The following is a 13,048-nucleotide window of genomic DNA, read 5'->3' on the forward strand; positions in this document are numbered from 1 at the left end:
TAAAATTAAAACACAGCATTAAAGTGAAAGCAGGCTGTGTAACAATACTATAGGGAAAAATATTTGCAAAACTATGTGTATGTGCCATGAAAAATTGTGAAATTAAATTAAATTACCCTCAAAATACCAGTAGAGGGTAAGACTGGGGGACGATGTCACAGGGAAATTTTGTTTTTGTTTTTGTTCTTTTGTGCTTAATGGTGCTGAACGTTTGTTACTTTTGAAATTGAAACAAAAGCTGTTTTAAAAAGGAAGAAACAGCACTATATTGCCCAACTAAATCAATTAGTACATACTCTTGGCACGCTGTTATAATTTACTTTCTTAATCAGGATTTTTTTGGACATTTTAAAATGAAGGACTGAATGAAGAAATACAGAAGCGGAACAGAACTTAGGGATAAAGCTTCCTTTCCCTTTATTTTCTGGCCGGGGAAGAAGTGTGTGGAACAGAAAATTAGATGGGCCCCAGGTCACGGTAAGCTCATATTTAGCTGACACAGAAGTCTATTTCGTTTGATCCTGAAAGAAAGGGGCAGGAGTCTATGGTTTCCACACTCTTGGGAGTGATCCAGTCATCTGTCCCCTCCCCAGGGTCCCCTCCATCCTCAGACCCAAAACCCTGCAAGAATAAGACAATAAAAGCTGTGCACGCACACCTCCTGCGTTTCCAGAAGTCAGGTCCACACTCCTGTCTTGGAAGGAGGATCCAGATGGTAGCAAAGGTTGGCAATGAAGCAGTGTCTAACGCCCAGAGAGGGACGTCTTCGTCTGAAACCAGAAACCTCAGCCCAGCGTTAAGTATTATCACCATTTCGCAGAGAAGGAAGCTGACTCCGAGGTCAAGGGGCTTAGCCTACAATTATCTGGTAATGAATTTACTGTGATACTTTACACGCTGGCCATGGTGCAGCGGGATGAGGTTACGGCTCTCCATCACCAGGCGGTCCCTGCTCTGGTTCTCACAGGAGGTGGGAGAGATCTGCCTTGTTCCACCCACATTCTTCTACACGGTCTGTTTTGGGGTGAAGACAACTGGCTGGAGGGTGTGAAGGATGGTCAGTGGTCAAGCAGGAGGCAGGAGCCAGCAGCTGGCCCAGGAAGTGGACACCCACCCCTCCCCACCCCGCCTCCATTTCCCCAGCAGGGAACTGGCATTTCATCTACTCCTCTAACTGTAAGTCCTAGATGTTCACTCCAGGAAACATCTGCTTCTAAATAAACAGTAAACCTGACTGACTGATTGCTTGGATATGATCATAAAAATTCCTTGTCCCGCAGAGTGTCAAAAGCTAAGTGCGTCCCTTCTGACCTAAACTGAATCCCAGAGAATCTCCTCTTAAGATTCTTAGATGCCTATATGCTTGGCCTTTCTGCATTAAAAAATAAAAGATTAAGACTCAAGTTTATAAGTATGCTGATGTACTCTCACGTACATAATGTGTGTGTTCAAAAATTTCATTTGCTCCCTTGTTCATTCGCTGAGAAAAGACTGGCTGGCTAGTCTATTTGGTGCTGGGCTAAGGCACCACAGATGTGAACAATTCAGGGAGCTGAGGGTCTCTTTTGGGAATTAACCTCATGCACAGAGAATTCCTGGTAACAAGAGATTCCCATGTAAATAAAAAAGTTAAATCAAATTATGCTTTAAATGCCATGAGAACTACTTATTAACAATCGTAAGCGAAATCATTTGAAGGACAAACAATACTTTGGAGCTGTAAAGAATAAACCATCCTTGGTTTTATGAATCCAGAGTACATTATTTTTAAATCAGACGTATCTATATTTAGTAATTCCACATTATAAGGATTGGACTCCTAACTTTTGACCCAATAACCTTTTAAAGAGGGAACCAGTTACAGTGTTTCTAACAGCAGTTGACACAGATCATTTCCAAATTCAGAGTTTTTCTGAGGATGTGACAGAGTGGAACCCCAAGTTTTAGCTTGAGCCATGGCCCTGATGAGTTAGGTGGCCTTGGCAAATTATTTCATCTCTCACTTCAGTTTTCCCATTTATAACATGCAGTTGAACCAGCTGGCCTATAATGCTTTTTTTCAGTCCTGATTTTTAAAATAAATTCTATGATTTTTAAAAATATAAACCATTGAGATTCAAACACCTTAAGAAAGTTAGCATTCTAGGAGGGCAGAATTGGAATTCAAAATTCTTTGAAAGAAAGAAGAACTGGTCATGAAATGAAAGTTATTCTAAAAGTATGAGTGGAGAAGAAAGAAAAAGAAAGAAAGAAAGAGAGGAAGGAAGGAAGGAAGGAAGGAAGAAAGAAAGAAAGAAAGAAAGCAAGGAAGGAAGAGAAAGAAAGGAAGAAAGAGCTAACACAGATTTCTTAACAATCACAGCATTTCTCTAGCTGATTAGGAAGATTAAATTTTAATCACTACCGCTTTTTATTTCCCTTTTATTTGCCTTCCCTGACAGGAGGAAATGGCCAATAAAATATGGTGCTTAATGAGCAGAATGGCTACTTCACAGAGATTTTTTACGTAGTGCTATTTTACTAGAGTATTGTTACATATTTATATCTTTCCCTGTTTTAAAATACTAGAGTGGTCTGAGAGCAGCTTATTTGCGGTTCCCTTACAGAATAGAAAAATCTATTCTAGTGACAGAAAACTAATGCTTTTTTAATAAATCAAGACTCTCTTGTAAGCAGAATTATTGCCATCTTTTCAAAAAGATGTATTGGGTAATTTTTAAAAATCAGGGCAACTGAGAGTAGCGGCCTCAAAGTTTCAGGCGTGTCCTGGTGACAGGCCTGCCAGGGGTCCTGCGGTTTGCCGAAAACGCTTCTCCCGGGTGACATCTTGCGCTAGCCGGAAGCTGCAGCCGCAGAAGAGGTAGGCTGGTTCTCTTCCGGCTGTTTGGCTCATCCCGGTTCTTGGTTACATTATTCCCATTGCAGCTGCCAGTGGGAACCAGTGTTAAGTAAGAGCAGAGGTGAGTCCATGGGCTACTCTGGCTCTGCTCCTTAAGACGGGGTTCAAGCCGGATCTGCCGGCAACCCTGGGAGGCACGACAGCTGAACCGCCAGCCCTAGCATGTGCCCAGCAGCCCTGTCTCCTGGGGAGTTTTAGAGGGCGCATTGATTGATGAAATCTCCTGCTTAGGGGCAGATGGATGAGGAGATAGCACTGAAGGCACAGCCTCGCAAGGAAGCGAATGGGCAGCAAAGGCAGCAGCGAGGCAGTCACCATCCCTCCGTATTTTATTGCAACGAGCAATTCCCTACAGTTTTCTTACCGTAAAAGAGGAGACATCTGTGTTCTTGGAGAAGTATCTTAAAATAATTACCAACAAGAGTTTAAAAACAAGCTCACTTTTTAAAGATCAACCTGATTGGCAAGAAAAGTTTGGTACAGAAATGGAAACGGATTAGAAAAAAAAAATCATACCTGGAATTTACATAGTGCCTTAAGCATATGAAGCAGTTAGTTATCTCTGAGATCTCAGAACGCCAAAGACCTTCTGAACAATCATAACCCATCAGCCTTCTAAAAGGTCCAGAGAGGGAGAGGGCAAGGCCAATACTAACTTTTGTAAAGAAGGGAAACCGAAGCAGGAATATTCAGATTGCCCCATAGTTGCCCAAGGTCATAAAATAGTTGATTTAAAAATCAGAAGCAAAAGATTCCAGGCTCTAAGCCTATATTCTCCCCTCTGAAATTGCCTCAGTCTGGGGCAATCCAGACCCACTAGGACTTGGATCGAACTCTTAAATTAGTCCTTTGATTTGCCTGAAGCAGCAGATAACACTGCACTGGAGCATTTCCACGTAAGGAAGCAAAATGTGCCGCAGAATGTCTTTGGTAGTCTTAAAAGCCCCGGCTTAATTTTATTAACTGGTTATTTAACCACAAGACATAGTTATATAATGCCACAACAATGCTGGGGGTGGGTAATGAAATTTCATCTAAGGGGAAAAGTGGTCGCTACTAGGGCAGCAGGAAAAGGACAGAAAATAGCCTGAAAACAGAGCCTAAGAAGAAGGGATGGAAGAGGGGCAGGAAGGGAGAAAAGGCCAGTGATGTGGGAGAGAGACGGGAAGAGAAGCTGATGGAAAGGGAAATTCAGGAGAGACAGGAAGAGACAGAGGAAAAGAGTGCGTGCTGGGGGAGTGGAGTGGATCGGACTAGCTCTATCTTCTCACTCCCCAACCACCTGCCCACTTATGTACTCAGGAGATCAGTTTCTAACGCCCGGCTGTGGCCCACAGGTCCTCTTGTTCAGTCTGCTGTAGAATCTCACCCGATCTCTCTAAGTGGGGACCCATGAGAGAGCTCTGTGGGGAGGGTTTAAAGGGTTCTCTGGGTCTTGCAATTTGCTGTGGCCTCCTAGATAACCAAGCTGAATGACCCCTCTCTGTACTGCTTCCTTCTGAAGATCATGGGGACGAAGACTAGTTTTTGGAGAACCATGTAAATAGATGCTTGATGCTGATGGAAAGTCACCCGATAAATGAGCTCCCAGGTCAACAGTTCTAGCCCGGACGACGGAAGATCACAGGCACCTATGCAAGCCTACAGTCACAAGCAGAACGAAGTCAGGGGGGTAAGCACTGCCCAGTTATTTCTCCTACCAACTCCCCACAGCACCTAATGAAATACTTTTTAATTTTTGCACAGAGTGGAAAATGAATAAACAGTACAGATGGTGATGAAGCGAGTCCACAAGGCTCCATAATTGAGAGCACCGATGGTCTTCCAGTCAGTGACCTCAGTGATTTCTCCCTGAGGGCAGTGGCCCTCAAACGCTTTTTGACTTGTTATTGACCCATCCCATCCATCAAATAAAAAAGAAAAAAAACAAAACCCACCGTCTCGTGGTGTTAATAGGCACAAATGCCAATTAAGGAAAAAATCAAACACGAATGAGGCAACAGGGATGTGGGGGGAAACGTAGAGGCATAATACTGCCCAAGAAGACAGAAGCCTGCCGCTGCCATAAAAACACGGCGCGGGGAGGAACCCCCGCAGCGAGCAGTCCACGTTCGGAGGAGCAGGGCGTGCGCAGCGGCGGTACTGCTGAGGTTTACATAAAATGACACGGTGGCCAGTTGCCCTGGGGGCTGACCCTGGGCCCCTGCAGTTCCAAGGTCCCGACTCAGGGTGGGGTGGGGCAGGCCGGACCAGAGAAGAGAGTCAAATGCCACCAAGTCCCAGTCTGGGGTGAAGAGTTTCACAAATGCGATGTGCTCAGCGTCACCCCTGGAACTCAGCCAGACTGCAGCGTCCGCAGAGACCCGAGCAGGGTTTCGCTCACAGTCATAGCACCGAGCCTGGCACTGACGGGGTACTAATAAAACTGAGTATCTGAATCACTGAGTACTGAATTCCAGGAAAGACTGAGAGCTGGGTGCACCACGGCTCCCCATCTTCCATCTCCCTTCACAGAGGCTTCCCTCTCTTCTCTCCACTAACCATGCAAGGTACAAGAAAGCACTTGAGAGAGAATTTGTATAGAGACTAAGAGCAGAAAGAGAAACAAAACACTAACCCAGGGCTGGAACAGGCAGAACGCTCCAGGAAACGGAATAGAGCAAGATACAGCTGCACGTTATTTACACACAGAGGCCTGTGAGAAACGTTCTGACTAACTCAGGCGGACGTTTACTTGGTAATAAAAGCATAACATTTTTAAATGAAGTGAAATATTTTATGGTATAATCTTACGAACGGACAGCTACTCTTTATAATTCTATTTGGAAAAGTATCCCCAACACATCAGCAATGGTAGACAGAGGCAGAACGGACGGGAGAGCTGCAGGGCCAGAGCGCTGGGCTTCAGTCCTGCCTCCATCACGTGCCGCCTGTGTGATCTAACCACTCTGTGCCTCAGTTTCCCCATCTTTAAGAAGGCAATAATAATTCTTTTCATGATTATCGTGGAAATTCAATAATTCATGTAAAAGAGTAGACAGGTTATGAAAAGCACTTATCCAGTGCCTGGAGTATAACCTTAAAAAGAATGTAAGCTCTTCTTTTTTTAACAGAGGTACTGGGGATAGAACCCAGGACCTCATGCATGCTAAGCATGTGCTCCACCACTGATCTGTACCCTCCCTACTGTAAGCTATTTTTTGGTAAGCTATTATTTTCAACGATGGTTTTAAAAATTTTACAGATGATAACTGCTATTTGTAAAGGATTTGATGATTACTGTTAAGAGATACTCACAAAATACCCATCCATACATCGGTCGCTCCTACAACCGTTCCTAGTCCTTTTTCCAGGAGTTCTGAACTGGCTGCGAGGTCCCAGCTTACTTTACACTGCGCTGTACACTACACAAACACCAAGAGACTCGTTATCTTTCCTACCGAGAAAAGAGAATATATATATTATCCAATATACGTTAACGTCTATCAATGAACTTCTGATGTCATTAACTCCCAAGAATAATAAGCAGTACATTCCTTTTTTTCCCTACTTTTATTATTTATTTTTTTTTTTTTACTACTTTGTTACTTTTACTACTTTATTCTCAAATCGGTTTAAGTACAACTTCAAGCTCAGTGAAGACAGCAGGTGAACGAAAACTTGCCTGACTTTCACAATGACGTTAAATCCCCAAGTACTGCTTTTCCCACGTCTTCAGGAACGCCGAACTCTGCTAAGGGTCTTAGTCAGCCACAGCCTGGAGGATGTCCACGTGGATGGACGTACCCTCAGAAACAGAGAGCGTGCCTCCCCTTTGTAAGACAAAAAAGGGGAAGATGAGTCTGACACGAGAGTGAGGTTAAAATACCAACTGCTTTGGGGAAACTGAGGCACAGAGTGGTTTGTCAGTCAGTCCAGTATCGTTTGGGGAAGTGCCGTGTTAAAACAAATAGATATTCTAAATCTTTACATTTAAAAAACACGCTGGCCCTCTAAGGGAAATCCTAAACTAAAAGGTAATCAAATGAAGTTAGTCATCGCGACACTTAACTTTCTGGCCTGTTTATCACCATTTGGGGAGATGATCTCTTAATAGTCACACAACCATTTACAGCCACAAAGACTCAAAATAAATTCCATCACTGGAATTATTTTATCTGCTAATAATGTGCTTGATATATCCTGTTGCACGTAGTTGGAATATGGAAATTAAATTAAGCAGTGATTACCACTTCTCTCTCTAAAGCTATATTCAGTTGCACTAAGGTATTTAGTTGGATGAAGGAGACAAGAGGAGGTAAGAAATCAGCATACTTGAAATGTGAAAAAAAAATCGTGGAGCGGGACTATGGCTGTTTCAGGTAAAAGTCTATACACTTGGAGCCAATTGCTGCCAACTGTTACTGTAAACCGAAAAATCTGAAAAGCAGCGTCAAAATCAACTCAGTTCAGTCTTACTGAGACACCTCCAGCAGGAGCCTACTCACTGTACCTGTTCCAGTTAGCATGAGTATGTCCTCACCAACTCTGACGGACGCCTAGCGAAATTAATGTCAATTCCACAACACTGGGACCATGCTTGTGCTCGCGGCTCTAAAGCACAATTTGCATATCAATATCTTGATAATAAATAGCAAATGAACTCCGGGCTGGAAAAGAGCTAGTTTGTGACTGTTTCCCAAAAAAGGGAAACTGAGGCTCGAGGCCTTGCTCTGGGTCCACGGCTGGGAAGCGCCCAGTGCGCCCGGCATCGGTGCCAGCTCTCTTCCCTCTGCCGTCTCCCCGGAGAGAGCTGGAGCCCTATGTCACCTTGTGGTGCCACGTGGAGGTCACATGAGAGCCCACCGAAATTACTGATGACGAAGAATGTTTGTTCAGGCGCCACAACAGAAGACCTCACATACCCCCGTGAAGGTTATTAAGTATAATTCTTTGCTTTGGAATTGCCACTTGAGCTGAAATTACTACCTCTTCAAGATAGACATGAAGATAATTCGGAGATTTTGTTGGAGGTAGATGTCAACACACAAGCTAATTGACCTTAATTCACACGTTATTTCAAATGGGATATGAAGGGCAAGGAATGAGGAAAATAGGACAAATTAGAACTAAAAAAACAAAAATAAAAATAACTGCTGAAAAGATGGTGCCAACCAGTTCCATATTTCAGTTCTAAAATGTTTAATATGTCCCAGACAAGGAGTAAGACGAGCAAGATGGGTAACTTTCCATATACATGCCTGTAACCATTTACTCCATCCTGGCTGGCCCTGAAATGCTGAGATGGATAAGGCAGTCCCTGTTCTGAACTCGCACAACATCACGACATCTCAGTGCCGGGCTGGCATCGCCCCTGTTTTAGTTATCTACAGGCTGGAAGTCTGGAGAGCTGGGTTCGAGTGTTCCTGCTGCCCAAAGTCACAAAGCCTTCTCCTGCCCAAATGAGGAGGCTGGAGCTTCAGGGGAGCACCATCATTTGTTCACAGGGAACCTCTACTTTTCAGAAGAAAGCTTACACTTTAGTTGCAGTTGAAAAGCAGAAAAAGGCAGTGCTGCTGGAGGGGAAGGGGAGGAGAGGACCACCCTCCCTCTGCCAGACCCATACCTCCCTGGAGGAGGGGAGCCCTTCCGGGACCCTAAAGGGTGAACAGTGTGGGCCTGGGTTATCACAGAGGGGCTCCAGCTGGGACAGCCCGAGCCCATTAAGAACCAGAGTGACAAGTAGCACTTGGGGGGCCCTGGCCCCAAGTGTGCCAGGCTTTACACTCTACACTTAAATCGCTCTGTCTTGTTTAATCTTTACAAAGAACTTGTGACACTTCACTAAAATACCGTTACAGCCATATTCCAACATTCTGATGCTCAACTCCTCTCAACTAAACACATTTTCCAGGTAGCAGTTAATCAAAGACAAAACAAACAAAAACCCCACAAAATGCCCTAAGAAATTGCCTCTTTTATAAATGAAGAAAAGAAAACTTACCTCACAAGGCTGATCTGAGGGTTTCATGGGAGCATCAGGTATCTAATACAGGACCACAGGCATAATTAGGAAATAATCAATGTTTTTTAAAAGATCTATCAAAACTGCACTCCATCTGGCTACAGGATTCTAAGGGCTGGATTTATAGTTATGAAAAGCTTCTAGATTCCTGTGGAATCATGGTTCACTTTAAAAGCAGACACAAGCAAAAAAGCCAGCACAGAAGAATATATGTACATACTGTAAAATTTCATTTATATGAAATGCTAGAAAAGGCACAACTATAACTAATCCACAGGGGCAGGAAGCAAACCAGGAGTGAGTGCCTAGGGGCCAGGCTATGGCAGGGGGCCGACTAGGGTGGGAAAGGAGGAGACTTTCCAGGATGATGGAAATGATCTGTATCTTGACTGGGGTGGTGGTTACATAGGCATACACACTTGTCAAAATTCACCGAACTGTACGCTTCAAATGGATGCATTTTGTTGTATGTAATTCAACCTTAATAAAGGTGACTGGGGGTAAAAAAAAAAAAAAAAAAAAAAGCTATCCCAAGAAAAACAAAAAACTAGTACAAAATCCCAGAACTGAATATTAAACCAGATCTCTTTTCTCGTATATGTTCTTAGTGGGATTGACCACATTATCGGTGTTGTGGGTTGAACTGTGTTCCCCCAAATACTCCTATGTCCGAGTCCCAACCCCCAGGACCTGAGAAGGTGACCTTATTTGGAAATAGGGTCATTGAAGGTGTGATGTGTTTCGATGAGGTCACACTGCAGGTTAGGGTGGGCCCTAATCCAGTAGGACTGGTGTCCTTAGAAAAAGAGGAAACTTGAACACAGATGAGCACACAGGCAGAACCCCACAGGGATGTGAAGACAGAGACAGGGGTGCCGTGACTGCAAGCCAAGGAACACTAGAGGTTGCCAGCAAACCACCGGAAGCCAGGGGACATGATGCAACAGACTCCCCCTCACAGCCCGGGGAAGGAACCAAACCTGCTGACACCCTCCTGGCCTCCAGGACTGAGATAACACATTTCTGTTGTTTAAGTCATTTACGGCAGCCCTAGAAAACTCAACTATAATTTTCTCAAGTTTAATCAAATCTTGATGGCATCTATGCCCTAGACAAGAGTCTACAGACTCTGTTGAACAGCCAATCTGCGCGCAGCTCACGAATAAAAAAGTGTTTTCTGAGCGCTTACTATGTGCCACGTGTTTTACGTGAGTCAACTCATTGAGTGTCTGCAATGACCCTAAAATAAGAATTAATAGACCACCATTTTCAGAGAAACTGAGGTTTACAGAGGTTAAGGAATCTGACCAGATACAAAGCCAGGAAGTGGCTGAGAACTAAGGCAGATTTCAAGCATCTCCAGTAAGTGCTTGTACGCTGCTCCTTGAAGCTGAAAGCAGTATTGGTGGCTGACAGTCATGTGGGTAGAAACTTGCAGTTTCTAAATGATCAGAGCTAAAATTATTTTAAATAGTACAAATAAACACAGAGAGATGCATTTTTTAAAGTTGCAAAAAAAATTAGGTTTTTCCCTGGTGATGTTTTCCAAAATGCTACGAGAAGTTGTAGTGCTAGGTATCACCAGGTAGGGGAAGATGGTGAGTTAATGGTCAACCAGTTTGGGAAACACTGAGTTAAACAGGTTTCCTTACAAGGGGTTTCATTGCTCAGGAGCTGCCCTGGACACAACACTGAGGGGCAGGGAACCTGTGAGCTTCTCAACTGTTACCCTGCTGGCTTCTAGTGCAAATGCCCTGAGGTCACCAACTGTGGTATCTCCTGCTGCCCAGCTCAGGAGGTGCATCGAAGAGCTACCACCAGATGAGGTGCTCACCCTAAGGACTGGACTAGGACGCTGGCCCTCACCTGCACGAACAGCCTGCTTTCCAGCTGGGGGCAGGGATGGTGGGCACCTGCAGGTCTCTGGGAACAGCTCCCAGGCCCACGTCCATGCTTTCTCGTGGACCACACTGGCTGCTCGGGGGCCAAGATGAAGTGCTCACAAGCACGCCAATCCCTCTCAGCCTTTGCTGAGAGACAGAAGAAAAGACTGCAAAAGATTCCCCTAGAATATGCATAACCGGAACATTCAAGGTCCTATTTTATTTTTCACACAATCTGTCTCTACAGATAGAATTAATTCCACTGAACTACACATATGATTTTAATTTTTCCCCTGCGCAATAATTTGTACTGTTTATGTGAACCCCCAAATTCACTCATGCTCAGGAATCAATATCCCAATGACATGACTCTACCATCTTTCTACCTCGTCTGATTTTTCTTCCTAACCTTTGAGTAGCCACTCTACTTCCAAACACTCAGGAAAGAACCACCTTTCAAAACTCACATGGGGTGCATATGCAGTCTGTCTAAATGTGCACATGAAACATTTGAATCATACGAATTTGTAAGAAAACGTACCAGCGGTTCTCTCTAGGGAGGAAAGTGGGGAACTGAAAGTCAGGAGTAGGAGGCAAGGTGATTTTTCACGGCATATTTAAAAAATGTAATATGCATGTATTAAATTATAAAACATTCTTTAAATTAAGAAAAGAATCTAAAGGCACAGAACCACATACGCCCTCCCAGACTTATCTGTCAGAGCCACAGCTTTCACTCTTCCCCTAATGAAATGCCTTGCTCTCCCCGTGTATATGAACTGCCTGGATAAATTCTACCCAGGCAGGTCCTCTGGAAAGAACGCTGCATATCAAAAGAGTTCATTACCCTAAAAAATCCCTCTCCTAGAAAACCCAGCCAATACCAGCTGCTGGTCTCCAGAGCCTTCCTTTGAGGAGTCTGGCAAAGAGCAGAATTACCCAAGTGACTTTTCAAATCTGGGTTTGTCTCACAATGCAACTCTTTCTACCAATAAGGACTTTCCAGAAGGCCTCAGGGGTTCAGGGGAAGATGTGGCTAGCATAGCCTTTCCTGATGCTCCAGTGGGCCAGGCCTCGTGCTAAGCGAGGTACAGACAGCCCCATGCATCAGGCAGGGCCCCTGGTGAGGATCCCTGACAGATCAGATGTAGTTAAGACGCTATGTCACCCGCTACAGGCCTCAGACAGACTGCAGCAACGCATGCGCTCTGGTCCGCTTTGTGATCTGCTTTGCGTCCCGTGATGAATTCTGGGACATGGGACTCTGTGGAAGCCAGGGTCCCTAACTCCCCATCACCTCCAGTAAGGTCCAACCAACTGTTCCACCTCATTCCCTGCCTTGCAAACCAGAAATAACTTGATACTTCCCCATGATTTCCCCAAACTTTGGCACGAGCTGTTTCCTCTGCCTGAAACCCTGTGCCCAGGGTGGGCCCCTTTGTGCCCCATCTAAGCAGCCCCACGTCCCCATAACCACCTGTCCTGTCCCTGGGGTTTCCAGTTCTGTACAACTCTTACTACTATATCCTGTATTTCCCCTTTTTGTCTGTCTCGCCCCTGAGAATATAGAAGCTCTTGTCAGTCTGACGGGCAGCTCTCCTTCCAGAGCCCACGCAGCACCTGTGGCAGGTGTTTAAGAGTAGTTGAGAAATATGCAAATGATCCCAGTATCTCTAAGCTCCACCCCCAGGGTGGGGCCATCGGTTTACACAATCCTGGAGGCAGGAGACCAGTCTCTAAAGAGGAGAAGAGGATTTTCCTCTGAGTGGGGGAAAAAAATCCACGAATGCACAAAATTGTGTTAGGTGACTATGAGCAGAAACCAGCAAGGAAGCAGCCCTTCCCTGACGTTTCTGGGGGCCAGGGAGGAACCGGACGAGGGAGACCACGCCTGGCACGCATGCTGAACCACCCACTCCAGGGCATCGACTCAGGGAATCTGGGGGGTCCTTTGGGCTCTGTGAGGCTGTGGTCTCGACGGCTGTTTCCAAACAGGGGGGATGTGCGCCTTCTTGTTTCTAAATAGTTTTAAGTTGTTTCAGTGAGCACTAGAAAATACAGCTAGCACGTCAAACCTGTGACACTGTGATTACTATCACTTGGGATGAGTGTGAAACAGTCCATAGAAAAATACTAGGTAAATACGAATTCTGGCCAAACAGAGACGTCAAAAGTCACGACAACGGCGCACTGCGACGTCGGAGAAGAGATTCCTATTTCCACCCTGGTTCTCGTCCAGAGGGGACGCTGGCGTGTAACCGA

The 13,048-nt window shown here is 44.9% G+C and overlaps 1 protein-coding gene across 5 annotated transcripts in view; it reads right to left on the minus strand.

Annotated features, from left to right (window-relative positions):
- Positions 1–13,048, minus strand: part of KCTD1 (potassium channel tetramerization domain containing 1) — a 158,271-nt gene that overhangs the window by 49,062 nt on the left and 96,161 nt on the right. The window contains exons 2-3 of one of the 5 annotated variants that reach the window (XM_032467396.1): positions 6,564–6,711; positions 6,197–6,303 (exon numbers count right to left, since the gene is read on the minus strand). The exons of the other annotated variants lie outside the window; for them this stretch is intronic. Of the exons in view, the coding sequence (XP_032323287.1) occupies positions 6,197–6,211 (15 nt within the window). The 5' untranslated portion in view covers positions 6,212–6,303; positions 6,564–6,711. The remainder of the gene's footprint in view (positions 1–6,196; positions 6,304–6,563; positions 6,712–13,048) is intronic. 5 annotated transcript variants of the gene reach the window in all.

The sequence above is a fragment of the Camelus ferus genome, chromosome 24 (genome assembly GCF_009834535.1).
Source record: "Camelus ferus isolate YT-003-E chromosome 24, BCGSAC_Cfer_1.0, whole genome shotgun sequence".
Taxonomy (NCBI): Eukaryota; Metazoa; Chordata; class Mammalia; order Artiodactyla; family Camelidae; genus Camelus; species Camelus ferus.